A 26166-nucleotide genomic window follows, 5' to 3' on the forward strand; every position below is an offset into this window, starting at 1 on the left:
CGCCGGCGCCGGCCGCTGCGGCACTCGCTCGCGCGCGCCCGCATCGATCGCTCGTGTCCCGCGCAGCTCAGCAGCTCCCGTCAGTGTCCAGCCGCCGCCGCCGCTCGGTAACGTACCCGCACACCGCACTCACACACTCACACGCACGCGCTTGCATAAGCGCCGCGCTTCCGCCGCCCGCCGCCCGGGGGTGGCTCCCGGCGCTCTCGCTCGAACTAGTGCAACTCGAGTCCGTTGCCTCACCCGTGCGCAACCTCGCCGCCCGACATTGGGCGCGTTTCGACACACAATATCGATCTATCGCGCGGTTGAAACCGATTTCGATAACATTGAGCGAAACCATTAACATTGCTGTCGAATTTGTCGCGTGTTTAATTTGTTGTGGCGGAGAGGTTGCGCAGGCGGCGCGAGATGCGCCTCTCCGTCTCCGATGTAAACAAACGCGGCGGTGTGACGTCACACGCGTGGTGCGCGCGCGCAGGCCGGCGCTCGCGTCACTGTTAGCTTTCCTCGTGCCCAAGTGGGTCGCTTGGCTCATTATGTAATGCACGGTAGAGCGTCCAAACGGTTTTATGTCATCTTGCCCAACAGTGTAAATAGCTTTAAATTAAATTCGTATTTGGACTTTGCAAGAAAGTTGTCTACTTGCCGCGGTCAAGGCCGCGAAACGACCGGGTGACCCCGGCACCCTCCCCCCCCCACTCTCTTCCTCCACCGAGCCAAAACAAAGACCTTCGATTCTAAAATAAAATATCTACGACAAAAATGAAATGTCTAATTGAATTAAAATCGCTCGTTGACCGTAAAATCCAATAACAGTAGATATTGTGTGAGCAGAGGTCGCACCGGGCTGCTGTCGTGTCACGCGCGGGTCTCGAACGTTGCCTACAGTTGTGTGCATTACAAACAAGTGAGAGTTGTGAGTCGCCCACTGTCAGCTGCCGCTTCATCTCCACTCATCTCGTACAGTAACAAGCTCACGGTATGGTTTGTCCGCCGCGGCACCGCACCGTGCCGCACCGTGCCGCACCGTGCCGCGCCGTGCCGCGCCGTGCCGCGCCGTGCCGCGCCGCACCGCACCGCACTACGCACGCACACACACATACACACTATGCGCGACTGCTGAGCCTTTACATTAACTTGTTTGTTGATAGGTATCTTGTTCCTTACTTTGTTTGGAAGTAGCATGTTGTCAGCTTTTATGTGTACCTTGTAATAGATGATATTGTAAGCCATGAAGCCGGCTCAGCCGTCACGTGTTCATGTCGATTACTAACTTATACTACACTCCATCTGAGTAGCGCGACACTTGACTGTAAGTAAACAATGTTCATTGGTCTTTTACACAAATACAATACAGTTAACAAACTATTGCTAATAACAGTGGCTCAATTTATTAACATATTGTTACTATTGAACAAACTTACATTTGTTAAACGGTATTTGTAAACAGTCATATCAAGATTGCATATCTACATACAGCTAGGTGTCTACTCAAATGGAGTATGGTCATGTCGCATTTTTTAAATTTAAAATAGCATTCCTTATTTTGATTGCGCTGAAAAGCTTCTTCGGTACGTGAAGAAGCTCATTTAATATTTTCCATGTTATCCAGGCACCATGTTCAGGGTTCCAGGTATATTCGTAAAATTTTACATTGCGTAACTCAGCAGATTGTCGCTAAAGCATTCGCATTTACATACATATAGATAGCTTGTTAATACATTAAAAGTGTGGATACGTACACTTGATACATGGTGGCACTAGGTTCCGGCCGCGGTGTCGCTCGCGCCGCCTGACTCTCGGGTGTAACGCCAGGCGCTCCTCCTTCACATCCCGTAGACGTCCAACAATCTATATAATGGCTCAGTTATTTATTATTCAGTTGTTTTTATGATTCTTCGAATTACGTTTAGTAGTACAGCAATTATTTCTGTTTATTATCTTATTAGAGGTACATACATAGATTATTGCTTGCCGCGCATGATGTTAATGCCGACGATTGATAATGCAACCAAATGAATGAGTTAATATTAAACAAATAAAACATTACGAGCTCATTACAAAGTAATAAACTTTGTGAATTTCGTACCTTTTGTCTGCGTGGTTAAAACATTAATATATCCATGTTAAGCATCGTTACTAAGCCTCGGACAGTCGGACTACGGACTAGAAGTTTGTTGAATATTGCAACAAACATTGCAACAACTTAGCCTGCCCGTGACCATAGATGCTGTAAAGGATCCGAAACATCGGGATTAAATAATATTATTAAATCGATCGCGATAAAATATGTTAGTTTTATTTAAATGTCTAATATTCACGTAAGTGTCAGAAATCAACAGGATATTACTATTCGCTTGCAGATATTTTGTTTTAAATGTCATTCATATTTAATTAAATCAATCGCTCCGTGTGGCACACTAGTACTCAGCTGCATCCAGTTAGACTGGAAGCCGCATTGGAAGAAGCAGATTATAGTGATTTGATCAAATCTCGGTGTTTACAGTACATTTTATGACGTCATCAAGGTATCATAATGTAATACTCTACTCTTAAAATCAAACACGGTCATTGAAATAAGTTTACGACAAAAAAGCACTTAAACGCCCACCGAATTAATAACCTGGATTCAACGAATTTTAGATAATATCTATTTTGTATTTGAACCGAATGTGAAGAGCACGTGGAGGATGTCCCGGACAGACTGTGGCACCGGCGCGGCTGTTGCACCGGCGCGGCTGTTGCACCGGGCGGCAGCTCTGGTGACGCACACGTCGCGGAGTTGGTCTCGCGCGATCTCAATGTTCTCGTTTGGGGTCAGTTGTCAATGCCAACTATTTATCGGATAATAGCCGAAGTGTAAACGAGAACAAGGGTATCGAGCGGCGCTCGTCTGCGGCTCCGTGACATTTGCTGGTGGCGCGCAGGACCCGGCGTCACCTCGCGACCCCGCGACCTCGCGACCTTGTCACCTCGTGTCGGCAACAGCTCGGTGGTGTGCATTTGGATTAAAGTTCAGCGCACGTACATGCCTAGTAGGGAATGCAATCCCGACTCGAGATTGCAAATTCGGGATTGATATTTCTAATCCCGCGGGATCCCGGAATTTTCGGGATCCCGTCTAATTTAAAAAAAAATTGAATTCAGATGACTGAAAAAGCTGTATGTCTGATAACTGCTTGTTTGTGATAGTGAGGTTAATTAAAATAACATATTACTCGAAAGAAAATAAAAACCTTTATTCTTTAATCTTACCAACTAAATAATAATCAGGTTGTAAGGAAATTAACGTAGGTAAATTAGGTAATCAAAACAATAAGCTTATTTCAAGGGAATTAGTAAAAAGAGTGATTTTGAAAATGACTCCTTAAAAAACAAAGTGTATTAATAGTTTCATCTGCTAAACGGCATCTAATGTCCGTTGCAATGTACCCCGCTGCTGAGAATGCCCTCTCCGACTCAACGCTGGTTGGCAACAGCGTGGCGAAGCAATTATATGCAAACTGCAAAAATCGCCCCCTTGTTCCTCCACACTCAAGCAAATCCATTTCTTTTTAATGGTAGATTCTAATTTTTCTAAGCTCGTGGACGTATATACAGGTGCAAAAGGACTTGGTTGTGTGTGTGTTGCGTCACTGAACACTGCCGCCCAATCCCGTCAATCTCGAACGGGATCTCGTCATATGATGCGTCGGGATTGATCCCGAAAAATTACACGAGATCTCGCGAGATCGGGATCCCGCGGGATCGGGATTGCATTCCCTAATGCCTAGTGAATTTCCTTTGAAATGAAATTACGTAAGTTAGTATTTATTTTCCTGGTAAGCAAAAGTAGTCAGAAATGATGGAGGCGATTGCATGAGCGAGTTCCGCGACCAGGACAGTGTCACGAACAAAGGAGAACGATCTCGGGCAACTGAACATAGTGATTGCGACACGACAACAGTTTCATAGTGGACCTTTGTGTACGCTGAACCGCCGACATCTGTATGAAACTAAATTAGCTGCGTTACATAATATTTGCAACTATGTTGTTTATTATTATTCTTTATGGATTTGTGTCGGCTTGCAAACACATTACATCACAAACTATTGTTTTCATATGATTAAGTTAAAATTGAAAACTCGAATTATTTTCCTCATAAACGATATGAATAGTCTAGTAGTATCGAGCCCTGGTGGCAGGGAGCAGGAAGCGCCGAGTGCGCATGCTCCGCGCCGGCGACCACGCGCGCACCCTTGAACTTGCGCATCTCGCGGCGCCCGCGCACATCTCACACATACGTGACAAATGCACAGCACGCCGTACACTGGGAACCGACCGCTTCCAATAACCCGAACAAATATAAGCTAGTTATTGCAAGAATAAAGCACATCGATCAACTATGTTGCAACTCCATTGGCTAACGAGAACAAATCGATCATTGCGGTGAATATCATACAGATAATATGTTATTTGAAGATGATGATGACGCAACACTTGTGCTACACCGACGAGCATATCACCAGCGAGTGCACGCGCGACATAACACCGAGTGTGCTAATGACGCCACGCGAACTTGTTATCGTCGTTACACAATTTGTCGACCGAATTAGCCTGGTCACAATAATGGCGACACGAAAGTGACGAGCTGCCAAACTAGCCGACAGACGCGTGAACGACGAGCGTGCGGACACTCCGGGAACATCACATACTGCAGTACCACTGCGGTACCGCTGCGGCATGGATGCAGACCACTATCACTTCCCGAGAGTTGCATCAGGCGTCACCTTCGACCCGCGCCGGGCAGGGCCGCGACCCGCGCACGCTGTTGCGCTCTGGACACTGTTGCACCATCCCGGCAATGGATCACATCAGCTGTTACATAAAACTTACTCGATATGTAATCAAACCCGAGCTCTCAATGGAAGGGAAGGCGTGGGGGGGGGAGCGCTTTCCTCACGTAACACGTTAGGTGACGTCATGACTTTCGTGCGCGCGCTGCACTACAGGACCAGGCTCTGAGCTGGCTCCGCGAGGGTGCCCGCGCCGAGCTGTCGGCCAGCGGGCGACGCACGTGCCGCGAGTACGTGTCTAGTGTTTACTTTCACGCTCAGCTACTTAGCATGCGAACAATGTTTACACCTCTAACTAGCTGCTAACTGCGAGTGCGCACACAACCGCCATGTTTGTACTTGTGAACCTGTACTCGACAGTGAAATGACATTCAAGACGATTGAACATTCTCTTACACATGATGTATCTAACGACTTCACGGATTCGTAATGAAGATTGCATCGCTTGCATGCCGTTTGAGATTCTTCTAGTAAACGTCCGGAACCTTTTCCCGCATGCCGTTTGAACATATTTGAGATTTGAGTTTACCAGAATCTTGCTATAGCCGACACAATAAGAGAGTGAGCGGCGTCGCCGGGCGCAGACAGCATGTGCTCGCGGCACCTCGGCTGTGCTCCGCGCGACGTTGCATTACAGCCGGACCGATTATATTAAACATTCAAAGAGAAAACGCTAATTTGGTTCAAGGCCATCAATTTAGTTCTGAACTTGATTTCTAATTATTACGCAGACTTTTGTCCGTAAATGTTGGAAATAAACAATGATATTGAGCATGCATCGCACATGAGCAGCGTGGGTCCCGCGCGTCACATCAGATAACACTCGCACGCGACACACAGACCGCGCGGCGCCAAGGCCGGCCGAAGTTCACCATACATTTCATTACTCACCATGTTTACTAATTACGAGCCAGAACACATAAAGAGCGTCATACCTATACCTGCTAGTGCGCGGTGTGAGTACCCGTCACGAGCGCTCCGTCAGCAACAACAACAACAGTGCCGTGACATCGGCGACATTCGACACGCGACACACAAAAAATACGCGCAAGTACCATCGACCAGGTGACATTGAGTTCACTCAGCTGATCGATAAAGCATGAACTGTATCCCCCTCCCCCGGACCCCGGAGCCCGGGGCTCACCCCCGCGCTCGTCGCGACCGGATCTAGGCACGACTTGCGAAATGAAAAGCCAGCGTCTGAGAGAGCGGGCGTCGGGCGGCGGGCGCGGCGCTCCAAGCACAAAAACGACTGGTTCGTTATATCACCGGCGCGACGCGCTACTCTGTTGTTTTGTTCCCTATTATTCAATCAGTTAACTGCATTCGTACAAACTACTTTTAAATCTTTCACCAGAACTCTATTGCGGAAGCATAGATGGCCTCGTGTGGTGCTGCGATTTCTGAAGATATTATGTCGCCATTTATAATGGATTAAAACATGTTACATAAGGGCTGCATTTATACAATCAAACTAATTACATGATTGGTGGCAGCCGGGCCGACGCGCGGTGCGGCACTCGGTCACGTTACCGCACTCACCTCGTGACACAGATGAGCTATTAGCGACACGGATATCTCCCGCAAGGTCGCCGCACTATCTGGCACACGCCGGCGACGCCTCCGCGGCTCCTCGTCCAGCATCCACAGCTGTTGACCTGTGCTCGTGCTGTCCACGACAATCTCAACACTTGCCATCAGTTGAGCAAGTGCGCGCGTGTGTGTGTGCGCGTGCGCCACTTTCGCTAGCGGAAGGAGGTCGCGCGCAGCGAAAGGAAACGCACACAGACGTGCGGCGCGTACGTACAGTGTGTACAAAGCGACACACGCACACAGACACACTGTTACGTATTAACAGCCGCATTAAGTTTGCGAACATCTCATAACACGCGCAAGCGCCTACTTATATGTATATATATAACGATAATCGTTTGTGTGTGCGTTCGGTATATGTTTGTGTGTGCGTTCGGTATATGTTTGCGGTTATCGCACCGCATTACATTTGGAAGTATAACTGTGAGGTAATGGCCACTGAGCTGAGCGACGCGAACCCTTGCGGAGCAGCCACAGCAGCGGGCGCGCAACACAAAGCTCATGCAGTGCCGCAGTGGCCGCGTGGCTCCCTGAGGGTGAAGGTCTCGACATGAGTGGCGCCACACTCGCCACTCCCGGCAGGATGCGCAGCGGCGCGTGCGCAGGTCGCCGCCGGCTGTGACGCAAACGATGTTTCCTTGGATAGGCAAACGCATTCCGCTCGAGTTGGCCAACTGATGTGTATCGGGTGCGCAACCCGGCCACACCGCCACACGTGGGCGACGCCACACGTGACATGACAAGGGCCCGCGCTGGCTCTCCCGGGCCCCTAGACACTGTGGAGGCACCCACTCACCTAGTTTACTTGTGACGTCACATCATACTTACCTATTTTCTTATAACCCTTCCTAAATACTTCGTCTTTAAACTCGCTTACATTACTATCACCATGTACCTCTTTGTTTACTCTGTACATTATGTATTATCTGTTTACTGTGTATCGCCGCCCACAACGGTTAGTTGCGACAATGACAACACAGCCCGTACACCTGACTAGTCGACATTACTTATCAGCATCGGTTAATGTTAAAATTGGCCATATCTGTAATCATATTGAGCTTCACAGTCAGCGTTGTTCATTAGTCAATCATGGCAGTACGGGGCAAGTTTGCGAATTGGTATTGGTCATGCCTAAAGCAAACCCGCGTGTAAGCTGTGTGCCTCGCGAGCCGCCGCCGCGCCGTGTGACACGCCGCTGCGGGTAGCGCTACAGCTGCGACACGCTACCTCAAGTGTTACATTATACATCTCACTAAACATTAACCGTCGTACCATAAAAACTTTTAAACGTCAGTTTAACACTTGTCTAAAAAAATGACAAATTATGACGTTGAAATAAGGTCCATTTTGCAGCCACACTTTTTTTTGACAAATGTTTGACACATGTTTAAGTTTTTGTAGTAAGACCATTAGTTCTTAAAAAGACAGGCTCCCGGCGTTCGTTGCGTGCGTTCGTGCGTTGATGTCTTTTGTACGGCCAATTGAATGATCTCTCAGCTCGCGAAGGCGGCGCGGGCGGCGGGTCGTCTTGTCGTTTGCTCAGGTACGTTGCAGTAGCAGACTGAATCTATTGCACATAGATTATTTCAGTAACAGTTAGACATGCTCTCAGTAGAAGTTCCCCCCCCCCACGCCACATTCTTCAAGAAGAGCTTATCTGCTGTCTGAACAATTAAGTCTGGCAGCGCGTGGATATTAATTAAGATATATCGACATAGTAAACAAATGCATTGTTTTGTGAAGTGAACACAATCAGCTGAACTATGTGTGTGTGGTGCGCAATGGGAGCGTTTCTTGCGCGTGCGCACAATGCTCGGGTTTTTGTGTTGCGGCGCGTGTGAGTGGGAACTGCGCCCGCGCAGCCGATGCGCCACATGTCGCCGCCGATGCGCCACATGTTGCCGCCAATGCGAACTAGTGCTACTTTTACGGACGACCTCGGCACCACTCACTAAATAACCTTTTTGGAAAATTCCTTCAATATTACACATGCTTACAGAGAAACTGTAGCAGCGGCGAGTGAAGGTCAGCGCGGCGGTGCGCTTGCGCAACAACCCGCGCTTTATTAATAACTTCATGAGCGGCGTCGCCTACATTCACTTCTAGCGATCATGTTAAATGTCGGTCGATGCAACGCGATGCAATGCGTGCGCATGTTGCTGCATGTGTCTCTTCCTCACGTGATGTGTTGCGCATACTGCTCAGTGATCGCAGAGCTAGCCGGCCGACGGACGGTGCCGGACGGTGCTGGACGCTGCTAGACGAGTTGCACAACGATCGCCGATGAACCGCAGCTCCGTTTAGAAAGTACTGAAACTGTACGTGTTTATATTTGTTTGTGTGTAATAATTACACGTAGTTAGCGTTGCGTCACCGTGCGAGCTACCGCGCGCCTCGCTCCCGCCGACACCCGACAGCGCGACACTAGTGTCACGAGAGCGTCCACACAACTTCCTAGCGTTGCAGTGGTTCTGCTGAAGCGAGCATCGTCATTGGCTGCGTCGTCCTCTTCCAGTTCATAGGTCAGTTGGCTACACGTTGTGGTGCCATAAGGCTTGGTGCGGGCGGGACGCTGACGTGACGCGGGCGGCGCGAGGACGTTCACTCGACATTCTCCCTGAGGTTGAGTTGGGTTTTTTCCTCCGTGAGTCAGCCCGGCCGGCGGCGGGACGCGGTGAAAGGGTGTTGTGCAAACAGCGCGGGCCGCACCCCCCGCGCCCCGCACCTCGCGCCCCGCAGGCACATGGCCGGTGCAATATAAAGCTGATATTTCCCGGTGTGAGTGGTTACGTCACAGCCTCCACTCGGCGCACGTGTTCCCGGGCCGCGGGAGGTGCGGGGGAGGGGGAGGGGGGCAGCCCTTGTGTTCATACAAACAAGTGAAGGTCGGTGACGCACTTCCCGCTCGCTACACATTCACGCACATGAGGAAATGTTCTGAGTAATTGTTTGTAATATCATTATTTTATTATGGTATATTTCCTGCCAAAACGCGATACGCAGAAACCTTTAACGCGGCCGCGCAGCCTGCTCGTGCAGTTCCGTGAAGCAGTGCCCGCGCATGCGCAGAACACCACTCTATTGCGTCGCCGTCCTAATGACATGTATTGTACTATCTCCCGGCTTCACATGGGTATAAGTAAATCGTAGTAACTAAGTACATACTATTCCCAAGAATCACTCATCATCATCTGTCTAGCCTTTTTCCAACTATGTTGGAGTCCGTTTCGAGTCTCAACTAAAGTGTTTTAGAATAAGCGACTGGCTATCTGACATCCTAACCCAGTTACCCGGGCATCCCATTACCCCTTGGGAAGACTACTTGTTAGACTTCCTGGCTTCAGACTATGTACCAAAGATGTTGAAACGACAGTCGGGTCCGACAGTTTATCGTGCCCATCCACGGACCGACCGCACAAAGCCTTGCTTAACTTTATGATCGATCGATCCGCGCGGCTTTGACTGAGCCACGAGCTCTTCTAAGGAATATCTGGCTAAATAATAATGTGAGTGCGCGTCGGTCGGCAGAGGGCGCAAGTTGCGTCACGTCGCCAGTTCTGTAATGAGTGGCAGTTAACTATATTATACCTCAACAACAACATTACGAAAAAACAAATGGAGCCATCAGATTGTCGCAACCTCTCTGACACACGCCGTGCCGTAATAACCAGAACACGTGCGGAGCCGGCGCACGCGCAGCGACACAGTGACTCGTGGCTAACTGCTCGTCGGCTCATGAAGTCAGTGGTCAAAGTCAAAGTCAAAGTCAAAGTCAAATCATTTATTTCACTTAGGCTTTCACAAGCACTTATGAACGTCAAAAAATATAAATAAAGTTGATTCTAGTTGATTCTAGTTGCCCATTCCAAAAGTAGCTTCCTATGGAGAAGAACGGGCAAGAAACTCCATGGTTACTCTTTTTAAAAATAATAGGTATTACAGTTTGTATGTATTGATACATACTATAATAACATGCGAAGATCATGTAGAATCACAATAGACAAAGAATATGAGAATAAATAATAATAAAAAAAGGTTAAAATGCTACATGGTGTTCACATTTACAAATCAGTTTATATTTTTGTACAAAGTTACAAACAAACAATCAAAAGAATAACACAATCTTACTAGCGGGTGTAATTTTAAATTCGCAATAATTTGATACTGTCAGTGCGTCCTATGGAGCAGGACCAGCATGTTTCCAAGCATTTTTATCTTGAATATAATCTTCTAATTTATAATAAGCGTTTTTACAAAGTGTGGCTTTTATATGAGTTTTAAACCGCATGTCATTTAGTTCCAGAATGTTGTCTGGTATTTTATTATAACATTTGACACAATATCCCATGAAAGATGTATGTACTTTAGATAGTCTAAACTGCGGGATGGCTATTTTATTTTTATTTCGAGTGTTATAATTATGTCTATCACATATTTTATCAAACAAATGTAGGTTTTTCCTAACATACATGATATTTTCATATATAAATTGGCAAGGCACGGTCATAATATTAATGTTTTTAAACAGTTCCCTAAGAGATTCACGACCACGTAAGTTGTACAGTGGTGAGATGTTATTGTATTAGGGGCGCGGAAGTGTCGGCGACACACTCGCTGGCTCGGGCACTGCATGTAGTGTAATGTAATGGTTGGCAGCGAGTAGCGAGTGCAGGAACTGCGCGACACAATGGCCGCGCGACACAATCTGCGTAATGGTGACCATTAGCGGCACGCGAGCTGCGCTGCTTGCAGACTCCACACTTTACTATAACAATAACATAATCTCTCATCAAACATGTTTGAGTAGGGCTACGGAGACATTAAACCCAGTAGAAATTGAGAACAACGTTTGGATTCGCTGAATAAATGAAGGCAGATACTATTATATGGACGAAGTCATTGCCGACACTCATTAGTTCACTCATTAACACCCGACAAAGTCCACGGACGCGTTACGCCATAAACGTTTATTTATCTTTTTATTACAAGTTTTGCTATAAAAACCTGAATAATGAGCAATTACCGTGGCACAGAGGAGCGACAACCTGTTTCTGAGACATCGATATAATTTGTATTCTGTACTATACTAAATAATAGAATGTTCCGAACAAGTATATTATCCCACTGAGTTGTACTTTGCACTTGACATCAGCCATTAGTGCGATTTTGACATGGCTTCAGGTTGCGTGGATCGGCGTAATTAATTCGACAACTTGAATCAAATGTAAATCTGGACCTAAATAAGAATTCGGTAGTAATCTTATTTGTGTGATATTAGATGTTGTTCAAGCGACTGAATGCCTAATAATTTCAATATAATACAATATCTATATATATAAAAATGAAACCCGCTTTCCGTTGTCACGACATCATAACATAAAAACGGCTTGACCGATTTGGCTGAAAATTAGAGGGGAGGTAACTTAGACCCGGGAGAAGGTTTTAGGATAGTTTTTGTCACGGCTTTGGCTACGGGACGTGGGTGAAACCGCAGGCGAAAGCTAGTTGTAAATATTTTTTGTTCGTTTAATTGATAATGTTGGAAGGTAATGAATGGTTAGTATATAATGAGCGGCGACAGTGGGTCAGTGAGGCGGCGCGTCGCGGGAGGCGCTTGCCCAACCGCGCGATATAACCGCCGCGCGCGCGCGCCGCGCTCACTCCGCGCCGCCGCCCCGCAGGTACGTGTCGCCCGCGTAGCCCCGCGCGAAGCACTACGCACTACGCGCTACGTAGCACCCGCTACGCACTCCGCGCTACGCGCTACGTCACTACGCCGCGCCGCGCTTATTGCTACACCTCTGCATACATTTCACTAGACAATTATCTATAGGTAAAAAAAACTTGATAGGACTTTTTACACAAAAAATAATATTATTTTTAAAGAATGTTTAATATTAATATTAAAGAATGTTTTTATGGTATTTGCATATAATTTATTTAGTGTCAATTCTTTATCGCGTACCATAATGTATAAAGGTTGTCAGTTGAATGAAACTACGCGTGCCTCTGGTACAAACTGCTTATATTCTTAAGAAAGTAATTAGTTACATAGGTTTCATAGTTACGACGTGTGGCGATTGGCGTTATACAAAAATATTAGGTTAATCACGACGTGTGCACTCGTCCGGTGCCGATGGCGAAAGAGAGCGGCGCGCGGCCCCGGCGAAGCGACGCGGCCAGCGGCCCTCCTCCCGCGCGTCCCGCATCCCCTTCTCGCACTGCACGGTGGATCGGTTTGGCGCGCCTGCACAGTGTGCGCGTTAACATCCTCCCGGGCCTTGATAGCACAGCTATCAAGCAGTTGAATTTGGGTCGATGTCATCTCCAGGTATGATGCAAAACTTGTGGACTGCCCTCTTGACAGTCCCTCTCGATGTGAGGACGTCGGCGACTCTGCTGACGCCATCTGGTCCTTGGTAAAGTTTGGTTATGCGGCCTAGTCGCCAGCATAATGGAGGTAGGTTGTCTTCTTTGAGGATGACCAAGTCGCCTACTTTGAGTTCCCGGTCTGGTCTCCGCCACTTGGTCCTCTGTTGGAGTTCGGCGAGGTACTCTCGGCGCCATCGCTCCCAAAACTGTTGCCGCAGCTGCTCTATACGCTCGTATCTGTTAGCTCTAGACTTTTCAATTAGCAAGGACGGCACCGACTTGAGTGGCCGCCCGATTAGGAAGTGCCCAGGGGTTAAGGGTAGGAGATCGGTTGGGTCGGATGAGAGAGGAGATAGGGGACGGGAATTTAGGATAGCCTCTATTTGTGTGAACAACGTTGCAAGTTCCTCAAATGTTAAGGCTGCGTTGCCAGCTATTCTCTTAAGATGATGTTTGGATGATTTAACCCCAGCTTCCCAAATACCCCCAAAATGAGGTGAATATGCAGGGCTAAATTTAAATCTAATGCCTTCAGTACTGCCATACTCTGTCACAGCCTCGCGACTAGACTTAAGCACTCTACCCAATTCATTGTTAGCCCCTACAAATGTTTTTCCATTATCTGAATAAATTTCGTAAGGTTTTCCCCTTCTCGAAACAAATCTCCTAAGGCACATTAAAAAACCTTGAGTAGTAAGGTCACTAACGAGCTCCAAGTGAACAGCTTTAGTTGTAAGACAAACAAATAAACAAAGGTAACATTTTGATACTCGACTACCTCTACCTTTTCTACTTGAAATCATGAACGGACCTGCAAAATCTGTTCCACATGAATAAAAAGGAAAACTAGGATTTGTCCTTACATTAGGAAGGTTACCCATTATAGGTTGAAGTGTTTTACTTTTAAATCGTATACATACTACACATTTTCTTAAAATACTACGAGCTAAGTTCCTACCACCTATAGGCCAATATTCTTCTCTTATAGAAGATAAAAGTAGTTGTGGTCCGGCATGAAATAACCTTAAATGCTCATGTCTCATAAGTAATTTAGTAAAACTATGTTTGGCATCAAGTATAATTGGATGTCTTTTTTCAAAATTGTAATTTGTATTTTGTATACGACCACCCACTCTAAGTATACCATCTTCATCTATGAATGGTTTTAGTGGTAGCATTTTGGATTTGTGATGCAGTTCTTTATTCGTTTTAATTGTGTTTAATTCGCAAGAAAATGATTGCACTTGGCAACACCTAATTAATGTTTTTAGGGAATTACAAAGTTCATCTGTGCTAAGACAACCTGTTAGCTTATTAAAGTTTTTATTTTTACTATATTTGCAAATAAAATTATTAACAAATCTATGAACATAGGCCATAATTCTTTTAAGTTTAGTAAAATTTGAATATCTAGTAAAATCTAAGAAATTAGTGTCTATACTAGTAACCATTACTTTAAGTTCTGGTAATTCTAAATTTGGTACACCTTGCTGAGGCCACTCACTTGGGTCCCTTCTAAGAAATGAAGGTCCCTCCCACCACAAGGATGAGGACTGCAATTGTTGTGGAGTTACACCTCTTGAGGCTAGGTCAGCAGGGTTACAGTCAGTAGGCACATGTCGCCATGAATAGTCTGCTGTAATTTCATTGATCTCATTTACTCTATTACGAACAAAAGGTTTTAGATGCTTATATTGAACCTTTAGCCAACCAAGTACTACCATTGAATCGGTCCAAATAGTTTTACTGATAATATTACAACGTAGTGACTCTAAAACTTTTGCACATAACCTTGCTCCGAGTAAGGCACCACACAGCTCCAAGCGAGGTATGGTGGTTGGCTTCAATGGAGCCACTCGAGCCTTGGAACATAACAGCTTAACTGTAATTTGATTATTATTATTAGTTGTCCTTAAATAAACACAAGCACTATATGCATTCTGTGATGCATCTACAAAACAATGCAGCTCTACTGATATTGGCAAGTCACAGATAACATTTCTTTCCAATTTTATGTTTGATAGATCTGAAAGGTTTTTTGTAAATTTAATCCAAGAATTCTTAATATCATCAGGTACTGAATCATCCCAGTCTATCTTAGCGCTCCATAATTGTTGTAATATTATTTTGGCAGTAATGATACATGCACACAAGACACCTAAAGGGTCAAAGATTTTACAAGTTGTAGATATTATTGTTCTCTTAGTAATATTTAATGAATCTATATTTATGTCTATAGGAAATGTAAACAAATCTACTGTAGGTGACCAATTCAACCCTAGTACACATGACTGTTTAGTTAGATTTAATGTATTATTATTTACATCATTTTCAAATATTTTTGGACAATTAGTGCGTATTTTGCGTAATGGGAATGATGCTGAACTTAATATTTCAGTCACAGAGTTGTAGATTTTCAATAGTTCATCTTCTGTAGATGCTCCAGTACTTAGGTCATCATAATAAAAATCATTCTTAATTATATTAGCAATAGACATATCTGTACATTCTTCAGCTAATTGCAATAGACATCTAGTACTTAGGAAAGGTGCTGAAGCTGTACCATATGTTACAGTGTTTAATTGTAAAACTTTAAGTGGTAGAGATGTATCTTCCCTCCACAAAATTAATTGTAAATGACGTTGTGACTCATCAATAGAAATTTGTCTATACATTTTCTCTATGTCACCGGTTTAAAACAAATTTGTGAGTACGAAACCTTACCATAATATTAAATAAATCATTTTGTATTACTGGACCTATCATCTGGATATCATTTAGTGATTTTCCAGAGGTTGTTTTTACTGAGGCATCAAAAACTACCCTTAACTTTGTTGTTTCGCTTTTTTCACGCAATACTGCATGATGAGGTAAATAATTACCGAACCTTGGACGCTCTATTTCTTCCAAATGACCTAAATCTACATATTCTTTAATAAAATCTACATATTGTTTCTTAATATTAGGATTCTTATCTAACTTGTTTTCTAAACTAAAAAAACGCCTTTTGGCAATATTATATGAATCACCTAATGCTTCCTCTGGTGATTCTTTCAGTGGCATTTTAACTAAAAACCTACCACTTGGCAAGCGACTTGTATTTTGTTTAAAACTGTTTTCACATGCTTGTTCTTCAAGCGTGTAAGATATTTTATTTGAAGGCAATTCTTCTACCTCCCAAAATCTTTGTAATGAATCATGAATATCATCCTTTATAATACTACAATTTAAAACATTAATATATGAATTTTCATGTGACAAATTAGACTGTCCTATTCCTATAGGGCCAGTTACTAGCCAGCCTAACTTAGAGCTTTGTAATATAGGCCGATGTCTACCCAATCCTATTTGTTGGGTACCTACTATTTCCCAAAAAACGTCTGCCCCCAATAACATATCAATATCGGAGGGACAATGGAACTCAGGGTCTGCAAGGATTATGTTAGCCGGCAGCCCTAAACTTTTAACATCAACTTTTAGTGTTGGTAAACTACTAGTTATTTGTGGTACTACTAAACACATCATTTCTAAGTTAAATGATTTATCAATACATGAAAATAATTTCAAACTACACCTCTCTGTAATGTCACACTGCACATTACCAATGCCAGCGATACGTATTGGGTTTGAACATTGTGTCTGTAGACCTAGCTTTATTTTGAATTTATTTGTAATAAACGATGATTGACTACCTGTGTCAAGGAGAGCTCGAGCACGGTAAGAAATATTATTTTCAGGATTTACAATTTCCACTATAGCTGTACATAATAGTACCTGACTTGCAGAGACTGCTGAAAGTGTTGTGGGTAAAGTATTTGAAGGTAAGTTATTATTATTTGTATTTGAACTACTACTACTACATCCTACAGTAGAATCTTTATGCAACAAAGAGTTATGTTTCTTATTACAATATTTACAGGAACCTTTTAGGAAGCAATGTTTTGCAGTATGTCCACTTCGCAAACAGTTGAGACATAATTTCAACTTTAAGGCTGTATCTAACCTAGCTTCAGTTGACATATCATTAAACTTTGAACATGCATGCAAATGATGACTTTCATGACAAATATCACATGACTTTTTGTAAGAATTGTTGTTACTCATTGAACTAACAAAAGACTTAGAATTAGAATACTTTTGCTCCCTAGGACCTTGTGATTTATAATTATCATTCCTACTTATATTTTGAACTTGTGTTGTTTCTAAAACATCTGCCCTGTTACGCAAGAAATCATTGAATTGCTCTAAAGTAGGTAATTCTGGTAACCCATTTTTTAATTCTTCCCACTTTCTACTAGTGGTGCTATCTAGCTTTGTGGACACCATATAAATAATTAAAGCATCCCATTTATCTGTTGGCTGCCCTAAAGTATTTAGTGCTCTTAAGTTTTTTGAAACTAAATCAATTAAGAATCTTAAAGCTTTGTGAGATTCTCTTGTTAAGGCTTCTATATTAAATAATGCTTTTAAATGATTATTTATAAGTAAATTTTTATTATTATATCTTTGACAAACTAAATCCCATGCTACTTTATAATTGTTAGATGTGAATTCTATTGATTTGATAACTACTAGTGCTCCTCCTTCTAAGGATGACCTTAAATAATGAAACTTGTTTATGTTAGGAATATTTTCATTACTATTAATTAAACTGTCAAAAGTGTCTCTAAATTCCAGCCATTTAAGGTAATTTCCATCAAAAGATGGCAATTTTATTGTGGGCAATTTTACTGAACTAAACCTATGACTACATTGACTATTATTTACACTACCATATTCTGACTCATGCTTTTGATGTTCAGTTTTTGAAACACTCGCTGATTCATTTATTTCTTGAGCCAATGCGATACACTTATGAAAATTTTCTTCAATTAATTCTCTCTCAGCTAACTGTTCCTCTAAATCTGAGCAATTCAATTCAATTTCAGTTTGCAAGGTATCAAATGTACTTAATAAAGTTTGAAATTTCTCTATTTTTAAAACAATTTCTTTAGACTGCAAGCTACTAATTGGAGTATTTTTAGATATCTCTTGTAAATAGTTGTAGAATTTTGTAACTTGGCCTTTGATGGCACTACGTTTTCTAATAGGAACTTGAATCTCTGACTTTTCACTTTCACTCATTTTGAATAACTCACTAACACAATATTTTTTGTAATTAGGTACAAATTTAGTTAAAAGAATAAACTACCTAACACTTTAGAGGCAACAATGAATGGGTAGGCACAGATTACAATAGAAACTCAAAGCCGCTAACTCACGGTAACCTTTTGAAGCTGTGACAGCACGAAGTAGGCAGCACTCACCAGGCACCTGCGCTGCGATTAGTAGACAGGCTGCAGGTAGCTAGCAGTTGGTTGAGCGAAGCACATGCACATTCACCGCAACTGAAATAGTCGGCAAGCTTTGGTATAATAACTGTATTAATTGTTGCGCTAGTTAGGAATTTACTTTTATTAGGCAATAGGCATGTATTTTGGTAAATACTTAGAACCAAAACCTCAATTTGCAAAATTAATATGCTTAGGTAGATATGCTTATAGTGCATTAGGCGTAGGTACACTTTTAGTGTGTACAATAAATAATTATTAGGTGCATTAATATAGATGCTTTTAGATTAATTAGGCGTACACGTAGTTTAGGATGCACGATTTAAATGAAATTAAGTTTAGGCTATGCAATTTCACACACGCGGCACAAAATGGACTCGCCCACTATAGCGTCGTAGGTTAGAAAACGCGGCACAAAAATAATGGACTCGCCCACTATAGCGTCGTAGGCTAGAAAAGCAAAATTTGTACCATTTTGAATATAGGCAAGCTAATTAACGAATAGTACCTAAGCCCGCTAGGCTATTCACACAAATAAACACTAGGAAAAGGATAGGAAATAATAGGAAACGAGCAACTTCCCTCGGGTTAGACCTCCGCCGTCTGATGCCGCCTGCTGTTGTAGTCTGCGTCTTCGTAGAACTCGTGGTGGTGGTACGGCGTGGTCCGCGGAGACACGTTGGCTGCACGTGTTGCCGCCGTCCTCACTTAGCCCGCTGCGCGCCGCTCGGCGTAGATTGTAGGTTCTTCGGGTTAGAAAATATTGTCATAGACGGTCGCCAAATGAATGAAACTACGCGTGCCTCTGGTACAAACTGCTTATATTCTTAAGAAAGTAATTAGTTACATAGGTTTCATAGTTACGACGTGTGGCGATTGGCGTTATACAAAAATATTAGGTTAATCACGACGTGTGCACTCGTCCGGTGCCGATGGCGAAAGAGAGCGGCGCGCGGCCCCGGCGAAGCGACGCGGCCAGCGGCCCTCCTCCCGCGCGTCCCGCATCCCCTTCTCGCACTGCACGGTGGATCGGTTTGGCGCGCCTGCACAGTGTGCGCGTTAACATCAGTACATAATTCAGTCACAATTATGCACATCTTAATCGCATTTTAGTTTTAAAGTGAGTTTTTGAATAAAAAGTCATATCAAGATTGTTTCCTAACAAATTACTAACAAAACGAACTTGAATTAATTAGCTAAAAACGTTGCGCAAAGTATATAAATGTGTGAATGTTGTCGTGAGAGTAGCGGCGCGTGCGCAGGCGCCGGCCGGCTGCAGCTCCATGCAGGGCACGTGTTCGCCATCTCTAGCTGATTGTTGTTCCTCGCGCATTTAATTGCTCAATTACTCTTATTAAGAGCATAATAGTTATGATAATAAATGCTCAGATGTTGATAGTTGTGTCGCGGATGATGCTGTAGAGCCCGGCTCGGCTCAGCAGTCTGTGTTGTCACTTGTTTCTCAACAGTTTGCCTCACTAGCCGCGCATAATTTCATTTGAGCTGTTCCCCGATGGAAGTGCATCACCTTTCGAAACTGAATGCAACACGTCCTCAGCTCGCCGCACGGCGCGTGCGCACACCGTCACTACTGTGCAGCATCGCCAACCGCTCAGGACTATGACACCAACGTCATTATCAATAACTTTTGCACTAAAGGTCTCAATAAATATAAGTATAAATTCATCATAATATGTTGTATCATCAGATTTTAATGCTAAAACGTATTATTTAACGGATCGGTGCCGCACGTGCCGGGCTCGCGCTACTTGTGGACAGTTTGTAGTGTTATGTACAAGGCTGCCGATAACTACGAAACCAACCGGAATAGCAACTCATTTGCATAATGTGAAGTGTTGATATTGAGCAAGTTGACCGCGCTTACCAAATATTATATCTTACATTTGAAATTCAAATGTTACCTTACATAGAGACGTGACCTAATAAACAAAGCTTAATCGTGACGCACACACTGGCACCTTGTGCAAGTGTGCGTCGCGTGCAAGACGCGGACACGCGTGCAAGTGTGTGCGCTCCTCGTGTACCCGGCGCACTCGGGGCACTCGGGGCACTCGGGCCACTCGGGGCACTCGGGCCATTCGGGCCACTCGGGCCACTCGGGCCACTCGGGGCAGTAGTACAGCACTCGCTGAACTTGGTCAGGCTAGCAGGAGCAGGTGTAGCTGTCGCCCCGCTCGATGCTCACAGCGCCTTCCAAGCCAGGTGACACACCCCTTGCACAATACTACTTCGAGCATCCAGTGTCCTGCACAGAGCAGGACTCTCCTCGGATAGGAGTCGGAGCGCGTGCGCAGGTCACAGCCGCGGTAATGGTGCTCGTGGAGCTGCTCAGGGTCGCAGCGCTTAACGTTAATAATAAATGATAGCTTGTAATGCGATGCCGATGCCGCTGACGACCGCTCATTTTAGATAAATTGCTAGATACGTGTTATTATAATGATGTACTCAAAACTGGTCACGCAGTCGTTTCATCACTACAAAGTATTGTTTACAAAATAATTGCAATACTTGAGATTATCTAGCGCTAAGCTCGTTACTGCTTGCGTCGCTGTAATGGCAGTGTCTGTGATTAGGCGGCGCGCACACAACGCGTGCGGCCGCGACCGAGGACTCTTCACCCTCGCCGCATCCGCACATTGAACGGGGATTTCCTGTTTCCAATTATGATATTGTTAGAAATGTAAATATAAATAATATAAGCTTTCGCAAACCTTGTCATAATCGTAGCATTTCAAAAGAGTAATTATAATGTAAGAATATTGTGAGGCACGCACGCTGCTGGTCGCGGCGTGGAGCGACGACTGTGTGCAGCCTGCATGCGCACGCGTCGACACTAGCGCTGCAACCGATCGATATTCCCAGGCAATCGATTGCCTTACTATTCTCTCACGGAGTTTTTCTTTTCGTAAAGTTTGATCCAAGTATCTGTTTGAGCTAATGGCATGCAAGTATAAGTTTATGTTTACCGTTATTTGAAATAATACGCAAATTTAAAAAAAAAGTGAGATGTGCTTAGGGCATATTTGGACTTGGATTCACCATGTATAGTAAATAATAAAAAGTAAATAAAAAAAGTTTGATATGGAATACAAAACTAGATAATACCTACATAAGGAAAATTGAGAAAAAATATCTTAATAAAAACCAGGACTTAAATATCTGAAATTGCTAACTCGCCTTGATTTAACTTTCATTCCTTCTCTGTATGAGAAGAGTACCTATGACTAGCAGTGCGATAATAAAAAAAACTGATGATGATTCGTGTTTTAAATGCACTTTTGTTTGACTAGCACGCATACTTGTTACATAGGTATGACTAAAAGTCTGATTAGTTGTCAGATCGCGAGCAGAGGTCGCGGTGCGCCGGCGCAATCGGGCGCGGCTTGCATACATAACGACACACACACACACACACGTGCGGGTTCTGCCGAGCTGCCGTGCTATGCTTGTGTACACCGCGTACCGGGGTCGCACCAGCGCCCGCGCCATCCACTTACACAGATTATATTATAAGCTTCGCACTGGAAATATTGTGATAATATCTACTTAAATGAACTATAAAGAAACAATGTTCCCATTAAGTAGTTATAAAATGAGTGGATGGCGTGGGGACTGCAGTACCACCCCGCTCGAGCTGCTAACTAACCGATCATGTGATTACTCTGCAGGTCCCAACAAACAGTTTGCTACGGTGAGACCGAACAGAAGTGAGCGCTACTCGCTAACACAAGCATGAGGAACACCTTGTACATAGTGGCGCTGTGCGCTCTGCTCAGCGTGCAGGCGGCGCCCGCGCCGGAGCCCGCCGCGCAGCCCGACCCGCAGCCCGACCCGCAGCCCGACCCGCAGCCCGCCGCGCAGCCCGACCCACAGCCCGACCCCGCCGGCGACGACCGCCCCGAAATCATCGAGATCATCGCGCCCGCTGCCAGCGCGCAGGTAACACGCCTGCAGCATCTGAACATTATGTCGAAGCGCGATCAATATGTAAATGAGACGTCCTCATTGCGCGTCGGTGCGTGCGAACAAGAAACCAATCGCCTGTAATACACGCTTATCGTAAAACTCATAATTAGTTGCGCGAGCGACGGGGTGAGGCGAGGCAGGGGACGGGTCAGCGCCTCGCGTGACCCTAATCACTTCGATCCATCAATAATAAAATTACGTAATTGCATCGCTTTGTTTATGACAATGCCCCAACATAAATCTAACAATAAATGATTGCCTATATCATATTATGTAGGCAGATTGCTCGGCACTCGCCGGTGTTCAGGGACACGCGACTGCATTGCTAGTTGACTAAGTGCAGAGTTCTCAAACGTTGGTGTTGCAGGAAACCCTGGCGACGTTGAACCTCGGCGCGCCCGGCTCCGAGCTCAGCGAGAGGAACAAGAGAACTATTGGAATCCTCCGACAGCTGTTCCCTTCTCTGACGCAGGTATGACACGCAGGCTCCGACGCACTGCTTCCTACAAACTAATTAAACTAATAACTACTGCTAGTCCTCCAAGCAGCACAGGAAGATTCTCCCGGCGCATCCCTCCGGCGCGGAGTGTCACGGTTGCGCACGCGCAGGGCGCTCGCATCCGCGTACTATTGTGTGTAGACGGTCGCAGAGGCGACGCTAAGCGGTCTATGTTCTAGATAATCGAACAGAAGGTACAGCAACTAACGAGCATGGTGCTGCAAACGTTCGGGCCCGTGGTGCTGCGCCTGTTCCTCGGGAACCGGAACGGCGGCGGCAACACCGGCGGCGGCACCGTCGAGCTAGACGACGACGACGACGATGACGATGATGACGACGAGCCCACCAGCAGCACCAGCGCGCCCGCGTCCACCAGCACCGCCGGCGCCAGGCGGCGGCGCGCGCTCTACTTCCTGCCGGTATGAGGTCACGGCATCGCACCCAGCCTGCCCGGGGACGGCAGTGCGGGCGCGCGCAGACCGCGCGCCTCCATCGTCATCGTCATCGCATCGTCACGTCACCTCACGCATGGACTCGCCACACTAACGCTCACCGCCGCCCGCCCCCGCCCGCTCTCACCCGCCTCCCCCTTGCAGAACGCGATCGCGGAGGAGAGCCAGCTGCTGTCGGGCGCCGAGTCGCAGCAGGCGGAGGTGCGCGTCGCGTTCGGCGAGGGCGACCAGCAGCCCGCCGCCAGCGATGACCAGCAGACCGCCGCGCAGACCAACCAGGCCAGCATCGACGAGATCACGCTCGACGACGCTGACAACAGCGAAGAAAACAGAAATAAGAGGTGAGTTGGCGTCACTCTCTCGTGCCTACCAAATGCTGAGCTGCCATTGTGTCCGCGTCTCACACCAGCACGTGTTGCAGGTTCCTGAGCTTCGGCGGCGCCGGCGGCGGCTCCGGCGGCGGCTCCGGCAACTTCCTCTTCGACATCGTCAGGGTAAGCTTAGCGCGTTCGGATTTCACATTTTACACGAAACCTGTATTTTTCATTTTCTACATACCTACACCTCTCTTACATTTTCATTGATCGTTAACAAACAAAAACTTTAAAAAATTGTGCTGCACGATTGGTTGTGGCAAGCGTACTACGTGTAAGGTGACTGCTGCAGTGAGTGCGGCAGTGGCGCGAGAGTAGCGCACCAGTTGCGAGTGAGAAGGTTTGATGTTCCAGCGCGCTCCGGAGGCGATGGCCCGCGCGGCCGGCTCGGCGTTCCGTCTGTTCGCGGGCACCGACTCGTTAAACGTGGGGCTGACCGCGTCGCACACCGCCACCCTGGACCCTAACGACCCACAAGTATACACCACATACTACACTCCGCTACACACCACACTGCCGCAGTATCGTACGAGTGTGCCGCCACCTAGCGCTCTAGAGCGACAACTGTAGCCGCTTGCTCCCCGCAGTCTCAGGACGTAGTAACGACCAGCCGACGTTGATACAGTAGCGTAGCGGCCATAGTCTCCACTCAATTACCCTAATACTTTGAACCCAGACCAACATAAACTTATCCCGTCCTTCAGTTCCTTTCGTAATGAATACTAACACAAACACAATACGCACAAATAATTCAGCACACACATAACACGTAGTAAACTCGTAGTGTTGTTGTTGCCGAGCGGAGATAGCGCGGACGGAGGGATTGCTGTAGTGGTGGTTGAGTTAGATTTCATCGTTGTGCAGTGAGGCGTCGTCTCTCCTCATCACGCGTGTGGGGGAGGTTTGTATGACTTCGAGTTGCTTCCAGAATCTACAGCAGAACGTGTCCGGCTGTAAGTGGCACCTCGTGTGTGTATAGGTACATACGGTGTGCCAGGCAGCGCTGCAGGTTACTTGCTGCAATACTATCATGTTACACTTTGGCCGTTCCCAAATACATTTCATGTATTTGCTTATGCACCAGTACCGAAAACAACCATGGATCACCTGCAGAATTGATAATTTCATGTTTTAGTAAAAATTTTGGGACTTTAGATAACTTATTAAATTTCTCGATGAGGCCCCACTTTTCAAAAATAAACGGGATAATCGAAGTATTCACTTTAGTTTGATTAAATAATAATCTATTTACATCAATACTGATTCCCTTCAACATTCTGCATTTGATCGAACTGCGCATACGCCGTACTGTACTTAGCCGTAACTGTAGAACTGTAGAGGGTGCCTGTTATACTATGTAGAAGTAATTGTAGGCAGAGGGATGTGTAGTAGTTAGCATGTCATTACGTATGGCAGTGTGCGCGGCCTGACTGAGCTCGCGTGTGTTGCAGCTGGTGGCCGGCTCCTCGTCCGGCTCGTCGGGCGGCGACGCGGGCGCCGGCGCTGATGGCGACGACGCGGGCGCCGCCAAGGGTGACAACCTGACGGAGGGCGTGCCCGGCCCCATCACGAGGCTGTTCATCATCGCCAACCGCGGCATCGCCAACCTCATCCAGGACCTCATCCTGCGTATCGCGCAGACCTCCGAGAGAATAGTTAACTTCAAGGCGCGACTGATCACCTCCATTATTTAATGCGCCTGCGTGTAGAACAATATCCTAGTTAGGTAGTAGTGTAGAGGCCAGCGGCCAGAAGCCGCGAGTGCGCGCGCGGCGTGACGCACGAGGCGCTGCGGCACGCCGCGAGCCGCTGCGACACGCCTGCGGCACGCCGGCGGCACGTCTGCGGCACGCCGGCGGCACGTCTGCGGTGCGCCGGCGGGGCGCGCACGGGGCGGCGGCGTGGCGCGGCCCGAGGACCGCCCGGCGCCGCCGCCGTTCCTGCTCAAGCTTTTTTTTATACCGCGATATTCTCGATTCGTTTTTACGTTTGTAAATATGTATTATAGCGGAATTTGTATAAAATAAATAAATAGTTAAATTATTATTATGTTTTACTTTTATTATAATGTATTTATTTTATCCGTCTGCCCAAGTCTATAGCAATTTTTGCCACATAGGTAAGTACGCGATAAAAACCTAAAATTAGAAGCATATATTCTTTTCTACGCTGCCTTGCAAGACTAGTTTATAATAAAAAGAACCTGAAAGCTCAGGACATAAGTCCTGAGTAACACAACTAGGGCTCAGTAGTTGTGACGGATCCTGCGTCATGTACTCGCACCGCAGGACTCTAGCAGGGGTCTAATATTAAGTACACAGCACACAGTTTTCACTAAACTTTTGTGGCACATTTATGAATAATTGTTAAAAAATGAGTCGAGTAACTTCGCTAAGCAGCCGAAGAAGCAGCGTCGGTTGGCAGGCACGGCGGAGGCGCGCGGCAGCAGACGCACGGGCGCGCCCCGGCCCGGCCGCGCCGCCAGTACCCGCGGCGCCGGCACGCGCCGGTCCAGCACGTGCTGCCCCACTGCCTTACACGGGCCGTCGGGGCTAAGCTCGCTGAAAATTATATTAACTATCATATACTAAAACTATCATCATCATCATCATCATCAGCCTATAGCAGTCCACTGCTGGACATAGGCCTCTCCAAGTGCACGCCACTGAGATCGATTTTCGGCTGCTAATATTATTGTAAACTTTTTACCGCCAAGCGCC

The 26166-nt window shown here is 45.9% G+C and overlaps 3 protein-coding genes and 1 long non-coding RNA gene across 6 annotated transcripts in view; 2 read left to right on the plus strand and 2 right to left on the minus strand.

The window, feature by feature from the left end:
- Positions 1 to 25495, plus strand: LOC124640635 (synaptonemal complex protein 4). 3 transcript variants are annotated; one of them, XM_047178495.1, is made up of 7 exons: positions 3 to 79; positions 21824 to 22094; positions 22489 to 22593; positions 22800 to 23039; positions 23217 to 23413; positions 23494 to 23566; positions 24898 to 25495. In XM_047178495.1, the coding sequence occupies exons 2-7, from the start codon at positions 21888 to 21890 to the stop codon at positions 25138 to 25140; spliced, it is 1065 nt and encodes a 354-aa protein (XP_047034451.1). In that variant the 5' UTR covers positions 3 to 79; positions 21824 to 21887; the 3' UTR covers positions 25141 to 25495. The 3 variants fall into 3 exon arrangements, with proteins under 3 accessions (XP_047034452.1, XP_047034451.1, XP_047034450.1); XM_047178494.1 differs by having other exon boundaries at positions 8 to 107; XM_047178496.1 differs by lacking the exon at positions 22800 to 23039 and having other exon boundaries at positions 1 to 79.
- LOC124640630 lies at positions 12437 to 15439 on the minus strand. The gene has a single exon (XM_047178490.1). The coding sequence runs from the start codon at positions 15300 to 15302 to the stop codon at positions 12729 to 12731; it is 2574 nt and encodes an 857-aa protein (XP_047034446.1). The 5' UTR covers positions 15303 to 15439; the 3' UTR covers positions 12437 to 12728.
- Positions 14996 to 19207, minus strand: LOC124640631. Its single transcript, XM_047178491.1, has 2 exons — positions 18982 to 19207; positions 14996 to 18880 (listed from the first exon to the last, which is right to left on the minus strand). The coding sequence occupies exon 2, from the start codon at positions 17926 to 17928 to the stop codon at positions 15490 to 15492; it is 2439 nt and encodes an 812-aa protein (XP_047034447.1). The 5' UTR covers positions 17929 to 18880; positions 18982 to 19207; the 3' UTR covers positions 14996 to 15489.
- The window catches only part of LOC124640637, a 20839-nt gene continuing 14509 nt past the window's right edge, over positions 19837 to 26166 (plus strand). Inside the window, exon 1 of the long non-coding RNA XR_006985574.1 lies at positions 19837 to 21570. This is a non-coding gene — a long non-coding RNA (uncharacterized LOC124640637). The remainder of the gene's footprint in view (positions 21571 to 26166) is intronic.

This window comes from Helicoverpa zea, chromosome 21 (genome assembly GCF_022581195.2).
Source record: "Helicoverpa zea isolate HzStark_Cry1AcR chromosome 21, ilHelZeax1.1, whole genome shotgun sequence".
Taxonomy (NCBI): Eukaryota; Metazoa; Arthropoda; class Insecta; order Lepidoptera; family Noctuidae; genus Helicoverpa; species Helicoverpa zea.